General features: G+C 40.1%; 1 protein-coding gene across 1 annotated transcript in view; it reads left to right on the forward strand.

Moving 5' to 3' along the window:
- RYR2 (ryanodine receptor 2) overlaps positions 1 to 23,148 on the forward strand; it is a 468,566-nt gene that overhangs the window by 168,142 nt on the left and 277,276 nt on the right. The window contains exons 20-23 of the mRNA XM_039254352.1: positions 1,688 to 1,904; positions 3,927 to 4,031; positions 6,569 to 6,672; positions 17,652 to 17,735. Coding sequence (XP_039110283.1) covers positions 1,688 to 1,904; positions 3,927 to 4,031; positions 6,569 to 6,672; positions 17,652 to 17,735 — 510 coding nt within the window. The remainder of the gene's footprint in view (positions 1 to 1,687; positions 1,905 to 3,926; positions 4,032 to 6,568; positions 6,673 to 17,651; positions 17,736 to 23,148) is intronic.

The following is a 23,148-nucleotide window of genomic DNA, read 5'->3' on the forward strand; positions in this document are numbered from 1 at the left end:
AGCAGTCTGCTAACCCTCTCCCAAATCAGTGTTCCGGAATATTTCAAGCCAATTCAAGTTTACTTTGTATTCAGTAAGGGAAAAGGAACCATATTATGTAAGAAAGTACCACTTATTTCCATTTATTTATTTTCATCAGTTTTCCATTTCTTGTCATTATCTTCCCACACCCTACTCCAAACCTCCTCATTCTGCAGAAACTAAATGGATTTTTTTTGTTGTTGTTCATCAGGTCGAGATATCTTCTCTTTGTGTTACCCTCTATCTGTTATTCTTGCAAATTATCTGCCTATGATCAGCTGGGTCAAGAAGGTTTTCTCTAACCTTCTTCTTTCTTGCTACTACCAGATGGGAAGAGATAAATGATAATTCTTTGGAGTTCTACAAAGAGAACTTTAATGAGCATTGGTCTGTTGTGATAAGGGGCCACACTGTCACCTATTAATATATGCATATAGCTAACTAATGAGAATAGCTCCTGTATTATGACCAGCCATCAAGTTATTCTGGTTATTCTTTCCATTATAATTCTATTCACATGAATAATTCATGGTTATAGAAGCACCATATTGAAGAGGGGACAGGAAAAGCATAAAGTATTACCTATCCAGGCACCATTGACCTTTTCCGGTGTATTCACACAAATTATATTTCTTTTTATAAGCTTCTGGACTGTTTAAAAATTTTTTTTTCCTCATTTTTTGCTCTTTGCTTTTTATTTACTAATTGATTATTCCTCTTATTTTTGGCCTAGAACTGGAACAGAAATTAGAAAAAGAATTGCAAGGAAAATAAAATTTTGATTTTCCTTTTTGTAAAAAAAAAATAATGTTTATTTTTTTTTGACAGAAAGATAAAGCACAAGCAGGGGAGGGGTGGAGAAAGAAAGAGGGAGACACAGAATCTGAAGCAGACTCCAGGCTCTGAGCTGTCAGCACAGAGCCCAACACAGGGCTTGAACTTACCAACTGTGAGATCATGACCTGGGCCAAAGTCAGATGTTTGACTGAGCCACCCAGGCACCGCTGATTTTGTTTTGTTAGCTGAGAGCCCCATCATTGAGCTATGTTTCAAAAAGTGTTGTTCAGTTGAATTGGATTAAATTATTTTTAATTAAATCATTTCGATATAATCAAAAATTTTAGTAAGACTTCTTTTGTCATCAAATAAGAAATAAGATTGCCTTCTTCCTTCTGCAAATGAAATATCATTTGAGTTCCCTTTAAGAAATTTCACTGGGAAGCTGGACACTAGAAAGTGACTGTTTTTTCTTTTTATCAGACTTCATCCAGTCCTGTAATTTAAAATATATAAGTATTTAGATAACGTCTCCTCTTTCTCTGTTGACTATTTTGGCCCCTTGAGACATTCAGTGACCAATTCCTGTATACAGGCGTTTCCTTCTCAAAGGAGCCTGATGCGTGTGCTTTTTGCTGTTTCTCCAGTGAATGATAGTTTTCCCTGATCCATCAACATAATTTAATCCGTTTTTCCCCGTGATCGCATTTTGTCTTTGGTGCTCAGAGGCTCTTCAACTCCACGGCACCCACATTAGGCTGGTACTTGGGGGGAAAGTGTGGCTTCTGATAAAGTTTATTTCGTGCTAATAGTTTATTCCTCGTGTTTTGTTGATAAGGTACCTTGCTGTACATCAGAGCTGTCGCTGACCATGACACATCCTTTTTAGGGTACGCTTTCTGCTTGGGGGGAGACATGGAGAATTTAAATTCCTTCCTCCACCTGGGTATGCTCCTTGTTATGAAGCTGTCCTGCCGAAAGAGAAGTTGAAAGTGGAGCACAGCAGAGAATACAAGCAAGAAAGAACTTACACCCGAGACCTGCTGGGCCCCACAGTTTCCCTGACGCAGGCCGCCTTCACGCCAATCCCTGTGGATACCAGCCAGGTACCTAGAGCAGGTGTTATGGTGGCCATTTGTACTGTCGTGCTGTTGTACTGTCTCACATGCCATGCTTTTCCGACTCTTACGTGCCAACCCTCAGGAATGCCTCTGACAGTCATACGATTCAATTGTATAATTGAAGAATGTTTTGTGAAAACAATGCTTACCATTACCACTTCCACTCCTCTATTTTCTGTTTGATTTGATTCTTTTTTTTAAGGGTGGTCTCAGAGCCACTACATTGATTTCCTGATGCACTAATGTGGGTCACAGCTGGAGGTAATGCATGCTAATTTTAGGGTGTGCCTTTTTAAATTTCTTCTCTCATCTCAATCCACTATTACTTTGAAGCAATTTAACTGACATTTTTCTTAGGTAGAGATTGAGATTGTGGGCTTTCGAGTAAGTGAAAGCACCCAGGGTCAAATGCCTACTTTGGGACCTTGAGGAAGTTACTCTCCTCGTCAGTTGGGATCCTAAGAGTATGGTTAATAAATAACACGTGAGCACAATGCTTTGCAAACAGGCTCCCAAGAAGTATTAGCCTTTATTCTTGCTTTTCTGTTTCATAGATATGTATATATCCTGACATAGACAGTAAATTAAATATTGCTTTATCTTGACACTGAAGTAACTTCAGAAAGATTGGTTAGATATTCAGAGTTTGTACTGCTTTTCAAAGATCCAAGGGGTTGCTTCCAGATCCTGAAGTAGAGTCAATACCAGGCCTCAGAGGGTCCAGTTGTTTGGCAAACAGCTCCTTGAATCCTCTTTTCTCTCTCGTCATGCTGCCTTTTTATATTATTTAGTAAAAGGGGCAAGCTGTGTTCGTGCCTAAGACTCCGTGTGTGTTCTTCCTGGCTGCACATGGCAGGATAGGTACGGTGCTACCAATGTTTTGTAGTAAACACGATGAGGAGGATGGAGGTGGGTTGGGAGGGACTAATGGATTCTGCAGTGAGAACACATTGAGGATTTCCTGAGACCTAGATCATCTCTACCCTTGTGGGGAAAGGGAGCAGTGACAGCCTGCTTTTCTGAGGAAACTGCCTCATCAGCGAATGTCAGAGGCAGTCACCTGCCATGTTTGTGGAGGGACTGGCTGTGGGGTGACATGTAAGTGTATCACCAGACGTGAACAGCCAGGCCCTCACCTTGAAAACCATCTGTGTTCTTTGTGAAAAGGTCATTAAACTTCCTCTTTTTAAAAAAATATTTATTTTTGATAGAGAGAGAGTGGGGGAAGGGGAGAGAGAGAGGAGACAGAGGATCTGAAGCAGGCTCTGCGCTGACAGTTGAAAGCCCAAATGGGGCTCATGAACCGTGAGATCATGACCTGAGCTGAAGTTGGATGCTTAATCAGCTGAGCCAACCAGGTGTCCCTAAACTTCCTCTTTTTGAAAAGAATATGTAATGTTGTTTTCCCCAGGAGCTTATTCTAGGAAACCACTGAGAGTGGCAGAGTAGAGTTAAGGGAAAACATAAATCACTACAGTCAGATATTTACAGGCTTAGAGAGCCAATGGATTATCCTTTGGCCTCTGAATTGCCTTCAATCTTGGCTATGGGGAATGCCTGGGTGGGTTTAGGAACTTTGGGGGGGATTTCTCTTTTAAGCGATGCACGCTTTGGTAGCTACATCCCATGTCCATGAAGGCTTCTTTCTTAATGGTGACTGTCCCCAACACTCTTTTCCTCCTTCCAGCTTTTCATAAATTCCCGTGGAAACATAAGCCGTCCCACCCAAAGTCCCCAAATTACCTAAAAAATGTTTAGATATACTTAGTTATATTTTTATAACTACATTAGAAGGTTTATAACCTACTTACATTAGATTTTGATGCTTTATGATGGTTTTACTTGGTTCAGCTCACTGTGAGGATAATTAGCCCTGTTTTATTGCATTTGTTTCTGATGTGTTTTCTTTCTTTTCTCTTCCTTTCATTTTTCTTCCTTTCATTTTTCTTTTCTCTTCCTTTCATTTTTCTTTTCTTTTCTCTTTTCTTTTCTTTCTGGTAATTTTAGATTGTGTTACCACCTCACCTGGAGAGAATAAGAGAAAAACTGGCAGAGAATATCCATGAACTCTGGGTTATGAATAAAATCGAACTTGGCTGGCAGTATGGTCCAGTAAGTAATTTTGAAATTTATTTTCAGATTTGTTAATATGTCTTTCTGAAAACATAACTTTTTCTCACTCATCCCGCTATGTGACAACATGAATCGATTAGATTGATTTTTTTCCCTCACATATTAGTTTTTGTCTTGTTTTCTCTATGAGAGGGGACGACATTATTGGCACGTCTGTTGAAGGATGGCTCAGTTGCATATACAACTGAAAAGTTGTCATTCTTCAGGCTGAATGTTATATATTTAAATCAAGGTTAACATATACAAACAATAAGCATTGATTTCTAAGCCACTTGGAAAAAAAACTCATTGAAATTGAAAGTGAAAGCTGAAAATGGAAAGAAATCAGTCACTTTTCTTTGCCTCGCCCTGGTGTTTTACTTCTTTTAGTCTTAACTGTGCATAGCAGTATAGAGCCTGTGGGTATAGGATCATAGATGATTTCATAGGTGGGAGATAGGCTGAAATTCAGTGATTGAATATATTTCCAAATTCATATTTAAAGATCTCAGTTTATAGTTTGTCAATAAAATTTAGATTAAGGAAAAAAAAGACACTTCCTATGCAATCCCATGTATCATGTACTTAGTTTTAGCAGGACTGTGGCAATACTTTTATTTGTATAATGTTATTAGTCTAAGTATCCCGAATGTTGCACTTTGTTATATTTGACTGAATATAGAAATCTGTGTATTCACTCTGTCATAATTTATTGCGTTGATCTTTAAATCACTATCATTTATTATTAGTGTTAGTGGTAACATGATACCCCATGTTAGAGGTAATACCATATTATACTCCATGCTACTTCCTCATGTTTATGTATTTATTTAGATCAATAAATTTTCACTTTCCATTTTCACATACAATCTCACAGGTTACTGGGTTAAATTTTCATAACGGCACGCTGGGCTATATGTTATACCAGTTTTACAGGTAACGATTTCTCTGAGAGTCCTCATTGGGGGAAGGGCCTTGACAGCAGTCACAGGGCTCGTCAGGGGCTAGGACTATGGTCCAGATTTTCTAGCTTCTAGTCTAGAAGTGTTTGCACTGTTAGATCTGCTGAGGCTCTTAAAAGTCCCCGAGGTAGGGGATGGTGAGTTTCACGGCTGTGTGCCTGGCAGGGGGCAAGGAGAGACATACTGGCAAGATGTGTTTTAGAGTTCATGTATAGGATATGGGTAAGAGAGGGAGGGAAGTCTGGTCCTTGAGCTTGGACCTTCGAGAGGACTGGAGTGTTAGTTATTCCCTGGTGTAGATAATAGGGGGAAAGAGGACATTGCATAAACGGGGAGTAGACTATCTCTGGACTTGGACACATTCACTTCTACTTTTATGTTTAGTACTCATGTAAAATTCTGTGATTCTAGATTTTATTCCCAGAGCTACACATTTAATCGAGTACATATGATATATGCTTTTTCATTTGTAAAGATCACTAGGAAGAAAAAACATGTTATTTTTAATATAGTGATACTTGAAGAGTTTTTAAAAAAAATTTTGCTCATGTTTACATACTTTTTATGTGGCATTTCTAGAACCTGGTAATTATCCCTATGCAGTAATTTCTACCCTGACAGCATGCAGCTGTCATCTAGTGCCACCATGTAGTAAAGCTCATGCCATTTAGGTCTCCAAGAAGATTTAAAAAAGATCTATTTACCAATGTAAGGATGTAGAACATGTTTCTCACTAATTCATTCCTAAAACCTTAAATTTTGTTTATTCTTACTGAGAATACACATTTAGAAGGATCAGTGTGAAAAGTGCTGTATTAGACTAACTGATTTTGTTCAGGTGAAGGAATTATTTGTGTTAGGTGGAGGTTGCAGAGGGTGAATGAACAGCTAGAACCATCTCAAAGACATTAGATCGTTCATGTTACTGACTGACATCTCTAGTCCATTTGGCTCTAAATACATAAAATAACTACACATTAAAACTGAATCATCACTACACCTTACATAGAATTCATTTTGATTTACGAAGCATTTGTTGAGTGCCTGTCATGTGCCAGGCATGTTCTAGATGCTGGGAGTACATCAGAGAACAAAAGAGAACAAAATCCCTGTTTCTTTGGGCTTCCTTTCTAGTGCCGGGAGATAGACAGTGCAGTAAGTATCTGGTCTAGCAGACCAGAATTTGTTAGCAGGTGGAATTTGTTATGGAAGAAAAAGAATGTGTAGGGTGAATGGGCAGATGGCCATATTGGGAAGGTGGAAAGGATAAACCTGGTTGAGAAAATAAGATTTAAACAAATGCTGGAGGGGGCTGATGGGGTGTCAGGGTAGAGCAGGCATGGGGCCTGGGGCCAGGAACTGTGACAAACAGAACAGGGGGCCCAGAGAACACCAAGCTTTACCACTGACTTCAAACATTAATGTGTCTGGGGGGCTTCTGGGGCAAGTAGCTGGGGTGATGAGCTGGGGCTTCCTTCTTGCTTTCCCCCTCCACTTTCCACCACATAGTAGGCTTGCCATTGCTGGTGTCTGACATTGAAGACTATTACATGAGGATTTTCTGCCCTGTTTCAGGTTAGAGATGACAATAAGAGACAGCACCCGTGTCTGGTGGAGTTCTCCAAGCTGCCTGAGCAGGAACGCAATTACAATTTGCAGATGTCGCTTGAGACTCTGAAGTGAGTTCCTTAACTTTCCTAATTTCCCATCTAACTTACCTGAAACATACAAGGTATCAGTATAATTTATAATTCAGCATTGAAGTTAGAACTTTTTACAGTGCATAGGTAGATTGGATCAGTAGTTGTTGGGAATTAGACTTTGACCTTGCTATTTTATGCCTTTATAAACTATTTACCCAAGAGCATTCTACAGATGGGTGTTACCGAACACAGCGGTTCTGTTATCAGATATAGTGCTACTCAGAGTGTGGGGCCATGGACCAGGTCAGTCACAAATTGTTACTGATTTGTGACAAGATAAGAAAAGTTACTAACCAGAAGTGTTTAGAAACATTTATACCAATTTAAGGGAGCAATTTTGTCTTACTGAATATTCATAAATTATTTTATTTATTTATAATTTATAATTATTTATTATATATTGATTTATAAATACTTTACAAATTGCAAGCTTGTGTTTTATGTCTTCTTTTAAAAAAATTAATTTTCTCGGGGTACCTGGGTGTCTCAGTCAGTTCAGCGTCTGACTCTTGATTTTGACTCAGGTCATAATCTACTGGTTTCTGAGTTTGAGCCACATTCGAGCACCCCGTCAGGCTCTGTACTGACAGCACAGAGCCTGTTTGGGATCCCCTTCCTCTCTCTCTTTCTCTCTCTGTCTCCAAATACATACATACATACATACATACATACATACATATGTTTTAAATTAAAAAAAAAAACATGATTTTCTCTGACAAGTTTTATTGTATTTTATCAGAGAATCAGACCACAACAGGCTGGAAATTAAAAGAAAATTGGTCCTTCATCACAGATGCTTTGAGAAACACTGCTCTAACACATTTTAAACATGCTGAGTTAAAATAAATAAGTTTTTATTTTTTGCTGATGGATTTGTCAGTACTATGGATCTCTAAAATGGGATGGAATCCATTTATATTTCCCCAAATTATTGAGCTATATCATCTTTTTTTCCAGAGGATACCTTGGGACCATTTGCCTCAGGAACACACTGAGAAAAGCTGCTGTAGACTGTTTGCATGCTATCCTTAAAAAAAAATTAATGGTTTTTTTTTTTTTTCATTTTTGAGAGACGGCAAGTGGGGGAGGGGCAGAGAGAGAGGGAGACACAGAATCCGAAACAGGCTCTGAGCTAGCTGTCAGCACAGAGCCCGATGCGGGGCTTGCACTGACGAACCATGGATCATGACCTGAGCCAAAGTCAGACGCTTAACCGACTGAGCCACCCAGGCGCCCCTCACTGCATCTGTTTTTATCTTTTTCAGTTTTGTGAAGAGTAAGGAGTTACTTCTGTTGAACCAATTTTTACTAAGGACTCAGAACATTAAACTTAACTACCTTGTCACATGCTAGGTTTGGGGTTCAGCTGTGTTTCTTCAAAGATGTGATAGTAATTAACATTATGGAAATTAACATATTGGACTTAGAATGAGTTTAGGTTCTCCTAGTAATTTAAAAAGAAAGGGAAATATATACAAATCAAGTAAATTGAGAACCTACCAAAGATAAAAATTGACAGAACTTGTCAGTGATAACGAATGCATGATGCATGGCTGTGACCTGTGCACCCTGTGTTTGGGGTGCCCTGCCTTCCTTTGTATTCTTGATGAGAGGCTTGTACATTTCAGTAAGTAATCATAGCAGCTCACCATTTGCCCATCTTTTACAACAAAATGTTTTACTGAAGAGTCATGGTTGAAGATAATTTAGTTAGATTTGCAGTACATTCCCTATAATTTTAGTGATTGGCAACTAGGCCAGCTATTGCAAAGGGCAAATCCTGTGAAGCAGTGAAGGGAAGAAATCTCTGTATTTGCATTTAGAGTGTTGCATTTGACTGCATGTAATCTGATCTCATTCCTGAGAGCCACTGGTGACTGGTTTGATTAATCATCAGACTGCTTGTACCTGGTGCTGTTGTCTATGGTGAATGCTAATGACCTTTTTAATGAGTTAATTCTCAATAGTTTATGGTTTCACAATAAGCTGATCTAACCTATTTCCTTAAAAATTATTTTTTGTGTTTATTTTTAAGTCAGAGAGACACAGAGTGTGAGCTGGGGAGGCAGAGAGAGAGGGAGACACAGAATCTGAAGCAGGCTCCAGGCTCTTAGCTGTCAGCACAGAGCCCAACACAGGGCTCAAACCCACAAACTGTGAGATCATGGCCTGAGCTGAAGTCGGAGGCTTAACTGACTGAGCCAGCCAGGTTCTCCTAACCTATTTCTTTAAAATTTTACATTAAAACCAGAAGAGTCCCCACCTCTCCAAAATTTGGTCCAATCTCAGTAGTTTAGAGAAAGCACAGTAGTTTCTGTATTTCCTTTAGTCCTTTGTTTGGGGGTCTCTCGAGCAGAGAAGGGAAGAAGGCTGTGACTCTGGATGATGTGGCCTCAAGGACTTCATGCTCCAAAGGAGTCTTAGATTTTTCTGAACCTTAGATGTTCTTCCCTCATTAAAATGGGGGTCATAGTGAATCTACCTCATGGAATTGTTGTGGGGACTAAATCATAGAATATTAATAAAGCCACTACATGTCATGCCATAAGAATATCATGGGAAGGATCAACAACTTCATTCATTTGAATTCTGAGGAGCGCCAAGTAACAGAGAAGCAAAAGATTACTGCAGAATATCTCTTTATTTGGTGTTAAAGGATGATTTCACAGCAATTTGAATTTTAGGTGCTCTTTCTGTGATTTTTTGTTTTTGTTGTGCCAATTGTTGACAAAAGACAAATTGAGACTTGATAGTCATCTGTGTATCATAGAGTTCTGCAGACTTCTGGCACCTTCTCTTGGGGCAGCACAGTGGTTACAGCATGCCTGCCATGCCCTGTCCCCAGTTTAACCAGTATTACTAAAGGCTTAGTTTCTCGTTTTACTTCCAATATTTTCTGAATTCCAGATCTTAAATTTTTTTAAGTTTTGTTTATTTATTTTGAGAGACAGAGATGCATGAGTAGGGGACCAGAAGAAAGAGAGGGAGGGAGAGAATCCCAAGCAGGCCCTGCACCATCAGTGCCGAACCCAATGTGGAGCTTGAATCCATGAAACTGTGAGATCATGACCTGACCCGAAACCAAGATACAGATGCTAAACAGACGAAGCCACCCAGGCTCCTCGATCTTAATTTTTGAGTAAATGACTCATATCTAGGAAATGAAAGTTATAATGGTTTTTAATCAACATATTATATACTTGCATAGAATCTTTCTTTGGAAGTTGACAAAATAGAATAAGACTATCACAGTATTTTCCTTCTGGTCAAAAGTTTTTTTCCTAAAATTATTTTTGGGAAATATGATATGTTTTTATACATATGTAGGGAAGGATGAGATGAGGAATCAGAACACAGGGACACTAAGGGGAGCAATTATAGAACCATGGGAGAAAAATAACAGTTAAGAGAAGAGGAATAATTTTTGTTTGTTTGTTTGTTTAAAAGAGCAGTTTTCCCTTCTGGTTTTGTACCTTCTTTTAATTCAGTCTCTTGCTGGCAACAGTTTTCCCCATCTCTAAATATTGTGATTCTTCTTACCGTGTATTTATTTTTTTTATTATTTTTTTAATGTTTTATTTATTTCTCGGAGAGAGAGAGACCGCATGAGCAGGGGAGGGTCAGAGAGAGAGGGAGTCACAGAATCTGAAACAGGCTCCAGGCTCTGGGCTGGCAGTCAGCACAGAGCCCGATGCGGGGCTCGAACCCACGAACTGCGAGATCATGACCTAAGCAAAAGTCGGACGCTTAACCGACCAAGCCACCCAGGCGCCCCACCATTTATTCATTTTTGAGAGAGAGCACAAGCAGGGGAGGGACAGAGAGAAAGAGAGAGAGAGAGGCATAAAATCCACAGCAGGCTCCAGGCTCTCAGCTGTCAGCACAGAGCCCAACACGGAGCTTGAACTCATGAACCACGAGATCATGACCTGAGCTGAAGTCGGATGCTTAGCCACCCAGGGGCTCCGAAATGTTGTGATTCTTTATGTTCAATCCTGGGCTCACTCTCCTCTGTATTGCAAAGTGTTCAGGCATTCTCCTCCCAGACAGATACCACACAGGTGCGGACAACTCCCTAAATGTGCATCTGTACCCCAGACACCTGCCCTATGTGTCTCCCATTCTTCAGTTGGTATTTTCCCTGGATGCATCTGAGGCACCTTGACCTACAGACTCATGTTCCATGTGAATGGCATCTTCGCTTATCTTGTTGCACAGACCAGAAACCTGGGAGTCATCCTAGACTCCTCCTTTTGTTTGATCCCTGCATCTAGCCCATCACCAGGTCCTCCCAAGTGTATCTCCAATCGGTCCCCTTCCCCAGTTTCCACAGTATTCCTCTTGGTCTGAGCCATTGTCATGTGTCACCTAGACTATCACGGAATCCCCTACTGCCCCCCCACTTGCCTTCTTCCAATTCATTCTGTACCCAGCAGCCAGAGCTCATGCACCTGCCCGTATGCAGTCACATACATGTTGCTTAGAACTGTTTGTTGGCTCCCCATTGCACATAGTAGGATGTCCAGCCTCACATGTCTGTACAGTGCTGGGCGATCTGATGCCTCCCACTGCTCCATGTATCTGCCCAACTCCTGCCCTTGTTCTAGCCTCCGTAGTTTCTTCCCTTCACTGATTCAGATTTTTCCTGCCTCACACATGCTGTTCCTTTGGCCTGGAAGGTTCTTTGCATTAGTCTTACATAGGCCCCTCCCTACCTATTCCTTACCTTTAGGCTTAAGTGTACTTCCTTGATGAGACCTTCCCCATGACCTCCTCCATCTCTAACTACTTGTAGTACTTTTTTATAGCTCTCACAATAATTTGTAATACTATTTTCCGGAGTTATTTAATATTTGCCTTTCTTATTGGACTGGAAACCATATGAAGGAAGGGACCGTTAATTTTTTTTTTGTTTTGTTTTAACTCACCATCATATACCTAGTTCTAACAAAGTATCCAGCACAGGAAATTTACTGTGTTGTTGCCAAATACACTGGATATTGCAGGTGTACCTCAACTGTGTGATCTTTTTTATGCCCTCCAACCTCAGGCTTTTAAAAAAAGTGTTCTAGGGGCGCCTGGGTGGCTTAGTCGGTTAAGCGTCTGACTTTCGCTTAGGTCATGATCTCGCGGTTCGTGGGTTCGAGCCCCGCGTCAGGCTCTGTGCTGACTGCCAGCTCAGAGCCTGGAGACTGTTTCAGAGTCTGTGACTCCCTCTCTCTCTGACCCTCCCCTGCTCACACTGTCTCTCTCTCTCTCTCTCTCCTAGAAATAAACAAAAATATTTTTTTTTAAAAAAGTGTTCTTTCCCTTAAATGGTTAAGTGCCCCCTGTGACACAAACTGGATATCTCAGAGTTACTTTTGAAACTTCTCTTTCCCCTCACCCAGGCTTTCTAATGATCTTCTAATCCAACCACTTCTTTCTTTTCTTCCATTGTGAATGCTATTAGCCCTCAAGCATCTCCAATGCTCCCAGCATCCTAATCTAAGCTACTGTGATCCCCCACCTGAAACTAGAATGCCCTCCTTGCACATCCAACGGAATATATCCATCCTCCTCCCTTCTCCATTCTGAGCTTGGTAGCCATCTGATCTTTTCAGAACACTTAGGTCTCCGTGTCATTCTCCCAGTTTACCTTCTTTTTTTAAATGTTTATTTTTGAAAGTGACAGAGTATGCATGAGCAGAGAGAGAGGGGGACACAGAATCTGAAGCAGTCTCCAGGTCCCAAGCTGCCAGCACAGAGCCCAATGCGATGCTCAAACTCATGAACTGAGAGATCATGACCAAGCTGAAGTCGATGCCCTACCAACTGAGCCACCCAGGCATCTCCACATTGACATTTTAGCAGCTTTCTACAGATCTTTAGATGAAGACAGTACCTTAATTTATGGAAAAATCCTGCAAATTCTAGCTACTCTCTCTCTTTCCTGACATCACACTAGCCTTTTCTGGCTCACCTGTTTGCATATTTCTTTCCAGCACAGGGCTTTCTCTATGTCCTCTTCCTGGGAGGTTCCTCTCTGTGCCCTGTTCTCATTCCTTACATCTTTGATCACTCCCTGGGGAAATGTGCTGAGCTCCCTGATGCAGTAAGGCCCTCTTTTATGGACACACACCTCTTCTGTATCTCTCAGCGCAGACCCTTCCTTTCCCAGTTTGTGTAATCACAGGATGGCCCCTCTACCAGACCTTTTATTCCTTGGGCATCTCACTTATCCACTGTTTTCCAGACTTTACCCAGAACCTGATAAATGTTTGTTGAATGAATGATGCAGTAAATAGGCAATAAGCTCAGTCTCTCACCAGGCTTTTCCATGCCACGTGCCCAGCATCTGCAGGGTGCCTTGTGTTCTCTCTATAGCTTTATGCCAGTCTGTTTACCCTATTTTCTGTGGCTGTCTACTGTAAGTACTACAGTGCCACATGGACCTGTTTCTGCTGCTTAATCTCATAGTATTTACTGAAGACAGGTGCAGCTTACTGTGGAGGCAACCAGACAGAGAACCTACCTTCAGGTAGTCTGTTTCTGTCTCATTATTCTTCTCTGCCACGGACCAGAGCAGCTAGCCTCTGCACAAGCTTCACTGGTCACACTTCGTAGTATGCTCTTCTCTCCTAACTCCTCAGTAGACTTTTTTTTTTTTTAATATATTTTGATAATGCATTCCAGTATAATCCCTTTATTTTTAAATGTTTATTTTTGAGGGAGAGTGTGAGCAGGGGAGAGGCACAGAGAGAGGGGGCCAGAGGATCTGAAGTGAGCTCTGCGCTGACAGCAGTGAGTCCAGTGTGAGAGTCGAACTCATGAACTTAGATCATGACCTGAGCTGAGGTCAGATGGTCAGTTGAGCCACCCAGGTGCCCCTACTCCTCAGCGGACTTTTAAACATTTTAAACCTGTGAGTTAAACAGCATTAAATCAGATAAAGTCATTTTAATACAGATATTATAGAGGCCAATTCAGAGAACTTGGGGTGGTTGATAATTTCACGAAATAGATATTTTAAACAGTCTATTGCTCTGATTTTAAAACCTCCTTGGATTAGGCATAGAGTTCTTAGATATAAAACCAAAACATGAACTATAAAAGAAGATGAGATCAATAAATTGCATTTTATCTACAACAAAACCTTTGTACTACAGAAGAAACTATGAAGAAAATTTTGAAGGGGAAAGCCACAGACTGGGAGAAAATATTCATATATCAATTATGTCATGTTGTATATATCATATATTATATTTGTAGAATTTGTAGGAAATAACGGAAATCCCGATAAAGGACTTATATCCAGAATACATAAAAAGCTCTTACAACTCAATAAGAGTACATGCAGCCCAATTAAATATGGACAAAACACTTGAGCACATATTTTACTGAAGAAGATCTGTGAATGGCTAACAAGCACATTTTAAAAATGCTTAACATCATAACTCACTGGAAAAATGCAAATGGAAATATAATGGAATCCCACTTCATGTACATTAGAAGGGCTGTTATATAAAAGACAGACCAAAAAAACCCCCGTAAATTTATTAAACAACTTAGCGATTCTACTCCTACATATCCAGCTAAGAGAAATGAAACTGTATATCCGTGCAAAGACTTGTGTATGCAGGTCTGTAGAGTCGTGTTCATAGAAGCAAGATATGTAATAGTCGAAAGCTTGGAACCATAAATTGCTGAATGGCTAGACAAAATGTGACATAGCCACATAACAATACTTTTCAGCAGTAAAAGGAAAGAAACTACTGATATACATTATAACATTCATAAACCTAAAAAACATTATTCTAAGTCAAAAAAACCTGGCATAAAAGATCCTAATTTGTATGATTCTTTTCATATACAAATTTTAGAAAAGGCAGATCAGTAGGGAGGGAGTATAGATTAGTGGTTGCCTGGGGGAGTTGAGGTCGGAGCGAAGGGTGAGTGCACACAGGCATGAGGAAGTTGAGAAGGTGACGTATTCCAAACTGGATTGTAGTGATGGTCATACAACTTTGTAGGTTTATTAAACAATAATAAATTAACCTTTTCGAAGTACCATTTCTGACCTGATAACTTCTAATTCTATCTTTCTGAGCATAGGCCCTCAATGTATAGTCAGGTTCTCCATTCTTTGTAGTCAGAAGATTTCTCTGTGTGCATGTACTCGAAGATTGAACTGTCAGAATTTAAGACAAATCCTGATATTATTGTCACCTTGAGTTTCCTCAGAGGTAGGTCTGGCATCCTCCTGATTATTTCATAGCTTTCTACATATCTTCATTGCACACAGGACACTGAATTATAATTAACTATTGCTGTAGTCCCCACTAGCCAGTAAGCTTATCCCCAGAATTTAGGATAGGGGCTGGCTCTAATGATGTTTAATAGATATTTATTGACTAGATTAATGAACGAAAGAATGATGGCAAAAAACTTCTTATCCCATGGACAGTGATTGAATAAGTAACCCATGTTTGTTCTGAGTCTATTTTCTATTCTTCTATTATTTATCCTTTTTTTTAATTGGTTTTATTTATTTTTGAGAGAGAGACAGAGTGAGTGGGGAAGGGGCAGAGAAAGAGAATCCCAAGCAGGCTCTACACTGTCAGCACAGAGCCTGATGTAGGGCTCAAAATCACAAACTGTGAGATCATGACCTGAACCAAAACCAAGAGTCGGATGCATAACCAACTGAGCCACCCAGGTGCCCCATGACTGATCTCATTTTAATTGGCACATTCTTTAGGTAATTTTTATTGCTTCAGTCAGTTCTTGATCTGTCCATAGTTATGCAGTTTAACATTTGAAGGGTAATTTCATGGAATCATCTTAATTTTACCACGTTTAACCTAATACGTAACTTGGATAACACTGTATCTGTACATACCCATAGCTCCTCCTATCTATGCTATCTATCTGTCTCCAGATGTTCATATGTAAGATGTTGTGGAGGGTAAGTATAAATGAATTGTAGATACTTGCCACATCCCTTCTGGAACTGACTAGAAATTCTCTAATCCAAAAAGGATAAGCCATTGTATCTTTTTTGTTGAGATAGGAGAAACCACTCATTGTCACGGGTACTAAAGGCACATTGTTCCATATAAATCTGGAGGGCTTTAAAGGTTGAGCTCTACACGTGAATGGTAGGGATATTTCTTAGGGAAAGCAATGAAAGGTCATTCAGGAGAGGAAAAGATGCAGAGTATCTTAAAAAATGGATGAACAGTTCCTGGCAAACAGGGACTGCTGATAATATATTTGAAAATGAGATTTTTTTCTAGATAGAAAGTTCAGTCAAGGATTAAAAACATATGGGGAATTTGTGTCTACTGAAGACATTTGTAGACATGGTTGCATTTCAAACCAGTGGTAAAAGTTGGATTATTTGGTAAATATTTTATGGAGAATTAAGTATCTATCTGGAAAAAGAAATAAAGTTAAGCTGTACCTGAACTAGTAGACTCATCTCACCATCATCCCCACACAGGAAAACATGGGCGTTTTCCCTCAAATGATTTTACAAATTGGGCATCTCTGAGTGCTGCATAAAACTCAGAAGCTATAAGAAACGGTGGTAAATTTCAGTTATATAAAAACATATTTGAGATTCTGCATATAAATAACACTGTAAAGAAAGTAAAAAGACAGACTAGAGAAGAACATTTGCAACTCCTATCTCAGACATAGGAGGAGCTTCTAACATGCAGTAAAAAGACCCAAATCTAATGGAAAAGTGAACAAACAATATTTTCAAAGAAAACAAGTATAGATTGCTTAAGAATATGAAAAAGGCGCTCAGATACACTTAGATTAAGAAAAATACAGAGGCTCCTGGCTGGCTCTGCTGGTAGAGCATATGAATCTTGATCTCAGGGCTGTAAGTTTGAACCCCACTTTGGGTGTAGAGGTTACTTAAAAATAAAATCTTAAACAAATTAAAATGATAATGAGATACCTTTTTAACCTACTAATTGGCAAAGTTTAAGCAGTTTAGTAACTATGTATGGAAAACAGGGAGTGCCCTAGACTGCTGGTGGGAATGTAAGTTATTAGCAACTCTATAGACATTTGGCAACATTTATGAATCCTTATTTTATTTTATTTATTTTGAGATAGAACCAGGGGAGGAGGGGGAGAGAGAAAGGGAGACAGAGGATCCAAAGCAGGCTGTGTGCTGACAGCAGAGAGCCATACATGAGGCTCGAACCCATGAGCTGTTAGATGATGACCTGAGCCAAAGTTTGATGCTCAACCAAACTGAGCCACCCAGGCGCCCCATGAATCTTTAAAATGTATATACTCTGTGACTCCATAATTCCATGTTCTAGGAATTTTTATCCTACAGATGAAAGATAGCGTAAATGTATTAAACGTATGAGGTTATTCATCACGGCATTGTTTGTAATAACAAAAGAGTAGGTATGAACAGAGAACTGGGTAAAGCCATTCTAATACATCCAGCTAATGGAGATCTTCAAAGCTGTTGAAAAATAAGCTAGCTTTATATGAAAGAACTGTGTATCAAAGGTATAGTGTAAAGTCAAGATACAAAATTGCAGAGAAGTATACTCATTGTGCAAAAGGGAACAAAGAACATACACGCATACACACACCACACACACACACACACGCCCATACATGTGTGTTAGAGTCTGCACAGACTAGAACAGAATATTTAGGAATTGGAAGCAATCAGCTCCTTTAGGGAAAGAAGCAGGACCACAGGGAGAGGGTTGGAGGAAGACTTACTATTCAGTTATTTTTGTGATACTTCAATTTTTGATGTTTTACTCATTACTCAAAGCTAAATACTTTATAAATGTTATTCCTTTGCTTTAAGAATTTCTGCTCTGCTTTCAAGGTGGACTGCCCTACCTTCTTCCTATCTGCTATCATGTTGGGTTATTCTGGACATAAAGAGCGAGTTCTTACGGCTCATCTCTGGTTTTGTCTTCCAGGACTTTGCTGGCATTAGGATGTCATGTGGGAATAGCAGATGAACATGCTGAAGAAAAGGTGAAAAAAATGAAGCTGCCCAAGAAGTAAGTTGAATGTCTAAACAATATTAAATAGCCTATGCATCGATTTAGTGCACTCAAACAAGTGTTTTTTAAAATTTTATTTAAATCCAAGTTAGTTAACCTATACTGTAGTGACCGTTTCAGGAGTAGAATTTAGTGATTCATCACTTGCACATAAGACCCAGGGCTCATCCCTACAAGTATCCTCCTCAATGCCCATCCCCTATTTAGCCCATCCCCTGCCCAACACCCCTCTAGCAACCCTTAGTTCTCTGTATTTAAGAGTCTCTTATGTTTTGTCCCCCTCCCTGTTTTGATATTATTTTTGCTTCCCTTCCCCTATGTTTATCTGTTTGGCTTCTTAAATTCCACATATGAGTGAAATCATATGATATTTGTCTTTCTCTGACTGATTGATTTAACTTAGCATAATATACTCTAGTTCCATCCATGTTGTTGTAAATGGCAAGATTTCATTTTTTTGACCACTGAGTAATATTCCATTGTATACATACTGTATATACCCATCTCCTTTATCCATTCATCAGTTGATGGACATTTGGGCTCTTTCCAATAGTTAGCTGTTGTTGATAGTGCTACTGTAAGCATCGGGGTGCATGTGCTCCTTTGAATCAGCATTTCTGTATCCTTTGGATAAATACCTAATAATGCAATTTCTGGGTAGTAGGGTAGCTCTCTTTTTAATTTTTTGAGGAACCTCCTGATGTTTTCCAGAGTGGCCACACCAGTTTACATTCCCACCAGCAGTGCAAAAGTGTCCCCCTTTCTCTGCATCCTTGCCCACATCTGTTTCCTGAGTTGTTAAGTTCAGCCATTCTCACGGCATCCAGATAACTCTTGATGGACTCTTGGATGACTTGCTCAGTGAGGAAACAAAGCTCAGGAAATATTTGGGAGTATGTTATAAAAAGTGTGTTATTTTCCCTGGGTGTAGGTATGTTTGAACACACCTGTGCCCATATTCCTAACTGCCTATCTCGGGTTTTCTACTTTCTACAAAAAGTATTTTTATAATTTAACTTGTTTTTACTAAAAGAATGTATTTTAGGAATAGTTATAAAGTTGGTATTATTATCCCCATTTTAACATCAGAAAACTGAAACTATGAATGGTGTATGGGTGATTTTACCTGCTGGGCTACAGCCCTTATCTATGATCCTGCTTAACTTCTCCAAAACTCACCTTTCTCAGCTGCTGACAGCTGATCCCTTCATCATAGGGGTATTTGAGTAAGTGTTCAACTAATGATTGCTGTAGCATATTCTTATTTTTGCTTTATTTTAATTTCCAGGACCCACGCATTGTAGATAGGAGGTCTGGAAATGGGTTAAGTAATACCATGAAGAGAAAGCAACCACCTCATAATCCCCACCGGTCACCAGCTTCATGTTACCCCAGATAAACATAAAATCAAACAGAAATAGTGTGGGGAGCCTGAGTGGCTCAGTTGGTTAAGCATCTGACTCTTGCTCAGGTCGTGGGATGACCCATATTTGCTCTATGCTGAGCTTGGAGCCTGCTTAAAATTCTCTCTCTCTCTCTCTCTCTCTCTCTCTCTCTGTCTCTCTGTCTGTCTCTCCCCTTCTCTCTCTCTTAAAGAAACAAACAAATAAAAGTTTTAAAAGGGGGATGAAAAGGAGGAACACCAGCCAAGTCTTGTTGCCAGTGTCACACTTAAACTAGGCATTTGAGAAACTAGGAGTGCTGTAATAAACAAAGCCCCAGCCCTTATTGAGTGTATATCCACAGAGATCTGTCCCTCTTCTGTAGATTTATTCCTACGTGTCTCATCTGTCTTAGATATTAAGGATTTCTTTCTTTTTGTGGTTGCACATGATCTCTAAATGGTATTTTAAAAAATATCAATCTAGCAATATTGCTAAATTTATTAATAAATAACTCTGCGTATTCTTGGAGTTTTCCATGTAATAATAATATTACCTGCTATTGATAGCAGTTTTTTTCCTTTCCAATACTGCTACTGTTTTTCTTGTCTCATTGCATTGGCTATGTTGAATGTCTCAGGTAATAGTAGCTTATAAAGTGTCTCATTCATGAATCTTGTTAAAAAAATTTTTTTTAGTCTTTATTTTTGAGAGAGAGAGAGCGAGCGAGCACAAGCAGGAGAGGGAGACACAGAATCTGAAGCAGGCTCCAGGCTCTGAGCTGTCAGCACAGGGCCTGATGCAGGGCTCGAACCCACAAACCATGAGATCATGACCTGAGCCCAAGTCAGGCACTAAACTGACTGAGCCACCCAGGTACTCCTCATTCATGAATCTTAAAGAACACTTTTGTGTTTAAGTACCTTGTAGATGATTAATAGATCACATTATTATTATTATTATTATTATTGTTTATTTAAGAGAGAGTGAGAGAGAGAGTGCTAGTGGGGAAAGGGCGGAGAGAGAGGGAGAGAGAATCCTATGCAGGCTTTGCACCACCAGTGCAGAGCCTGATGCAAGGGGGGATTCCAGGAATCATGAGATCATGACCTGAGCCAAAATCAAGAGTCAGATGCTCAATTGCCTGAGTCACCCAGGCAGCCCTTACCCCCCTTTTAATCAACAAATTAGGCATTCATACAGAAGCAAGAGCATCTTTGTGGAGATTTCTGGATTTTGCACCTTACTCCAAGACACCCAGCAGGAATCTCACACACCAGTACAGATGGTAGGAGATAGACAAACCCTGCAGAAACCCTGGAACCTGTGTAGCAGGTGAAACTGCCTAGGTCCCTCTTGTGGCTGTTTGGGTAAGAATAGGGTGAGTGCTGAACTGAGCAGGCAGTCACTCACCACAGAGAGCTTACAGAAGTCGGGCCCTTCAGAAGGGAGATTCCAATACCCCACTGAAGAAAGGAAAAAGAGGGGTGCCTGGGTGTCTCAGTCAGTTAAGTAAGTTACATATCTGACTGTGGCTCAGGTCATGATCTCAGGATTCATGAGTTTGAGCCCTGTGTCAGGCTCTGAGCTGAAGCACAAGTCTCTCTCTGCCCCTCCCTCCCTCTCTCTCCCTCTCTCTCTCTCTCTCTCTCAAAAATAAACAAACATTTAAAAAAAAAAAAGGAAAAAGGACAATAATGAGTTTAGTCATGGTGGAAGTGGTAGGAGAAATTTTCTGGACACTGTCTTACCTCCCAGAAGGCACCTTGTGGGGCTGATTTATCTGGTGGGAGTGGCCTGTCCCACAGGCAAGTAGGAAGGTGGCTAGAGAGGACCCAGCTCCCCCAGCTGGCAGGATGAAGCTTCAAAAACCCATTTCTGTCCACCAGCACCCAGCGCACTACTGTGGGACCTTAGTGGGTGGAAGCTTAGGGAGGATTTGGGGAAAGAGAAAGATAAGATTTTCAGACAATCTTGAATCTTCTCTGCATAAAGTCCATCTAGAAGCCTTTGGGAATGGCATGCCCTACGCTATCTCCCTACCCAGTCCTCAGACATCCCCAGCTTACTAAGTGATAAACCCATACTTGTCCCTTACTCCGCTGCCAGCTTCATGTGTGTGCTCCCAGACAAACTGCAGGAGACAGGGAGCATCCTCAGAGAACAAGCCACACGTAGTGGGCAAGGAAGAAACCATAAACTTGAAATATAATACTCCCCTCTGAAAATCAAAAAAGAGATTTCTAATTACTTGCCTGGCCAACTCTAAGAACCTGAGAAGACACAAGAGCTGGTTAAGAGGGTCTTGGCTATTTGAAATGCAAAAGCAAAAATGCATAGCTATAGGCAATATGAAAAATTAAGAAAGTGTAGAGTCACAAAAGGAAAATAATTCTCCAGCAACCAAGCTAAAGGTGTAGATTCTTATGATCTGATAAAGAATTTAAAGTAACTGCTATGAAGAAGTTCAACAAGTTAAGAGAAAACTCAGAAAGACAAACCAGTGAAATCAGGAGTAAAGTTAATGAACAAAAGGAGCTCTTGACCAAGGCAATTGAGATTCTTGACCTAAAGATGTCAGGAAATGAGATGAAGAATGCAGAGGAGAACATCTGTCACAAGGGAGACCAGGGAGAGGAAGGACAAGTGGCCTGGAGGATACAAATATAGAGCTAATAAAGTTAAAAGAAGGGTGGGATCTAAGTTTAAAAAGAGTGAAGAAAGCCTCTCAGATTCTATCAGAAAAGCAAATATCTGATCAGGCTCCAGAAGGAAAAAGGAAGGTAAAAAGACAGTTTATTTAAAGAAATAATAGCCAAGAACTTCCCAAACCTGGAGAAAGACCGGGGTGTACAAGATTCTATCAGAAAAGCAAATACCTTATCAGGCTCCAGAAGGAGAAAGGAAGGTGAAGAGACAGAGTTTATCTAAAGAAATAATAGCCAAGAACTTCCCAAACCTGGAGAAAGACTTGAGTGTACAAGTCCATGAAACTAATAGCATATGCTGTTACCTGGGTGTAAAAAGACCTTCTCCAAGACACGTTTTAATGAAACTGTCAAAAATCAACCATAAAGAAGGAATCTTGAAGCCACGGAAAAAAGAAAGTAACTGACAAAGGAAGCCCCATTAGGCTACCCACTGATTTCTCACCAGAAACTCTGATAGGCCAGGCGAGCATGGAATGATGTATTCAAAGTGTTGAAAGATAAAAATTGTCAGCCAAGAATGCGCTACATGGCAAAGGTATCCTTCAGATATGAAAGAAAAATAAAGGCTTTCCCAGACAAAAGCTGAGGGAGTTTACTGCCTCTAGACCGGCCTCGCAAGAGATGCTGAAAGGAATTCTTTGTGCCGAAATGGGAGGATGGTATCCTGGAAACATAGGGTGTGAAAGCTTCTGGCACACTGGTCATGGGGAAGAACCATCACACTTAGAGAACTATAACTCTATGATAGGGTGGTGTGTTGACCACACAACCATAGTGTGAAGCTCAGAGGAGAAGAGTGATAGAAACTATAGCTACTATGAATTGTTAACGAGCGCATGACACAAAAGGAGATGAATTATAACATCTGTAATATATAACGGAGGGTAAAGGTGGAGCCTTTTTAGGCATTCGAAGATAAGTTGCTCTCAGCCTAAAATGGACTGTTTTATCTCCAAGATGTTTTATTGTAATTCACAAGGTAACCACAAAGCAGACAGCTTGAATGGATCCTCAAAAGACAAAGAGAAACAGAACAGCCCTCCATGGGGTATAACCAATTACAAAAGTAGACATAAACAAAGCGGGGGGGGGGGGGGGAAGGGAAATACAAAAAGACTGGAAATCAATGAATAAGATGGCATTATAAGTCCTTATATATCAATAATTACTCTAAATGTACATGGATTGAATTTGTCCATCAAAAGACACAGAGTGGCTAGATGGGGAAAGATATAAAACTACTACATGCTGCCTGCAAAAGACCCATTTCAGATTTAAGGATGCACACAGACTCAGATGTCATTAGCGCTACATTTC

The sequence above is a fragment of the Hyaena hyaena genome, unplaced genomic scaffold (genome assembly GCF_003009895.1).
Source record: "Hyaena hyaena isolate Hyena2069 unplaced genomic scaffold, ASM300989v1 scaffold_485, whole genome shotgun sequence".
Taxonomy (NCBI): domain Eukaryota; kingdom Metazoa; phylum Chordata; class Mammalia; order Carnivora; family Hyaenidae; genus Hyaena; species Hyaena hyaena.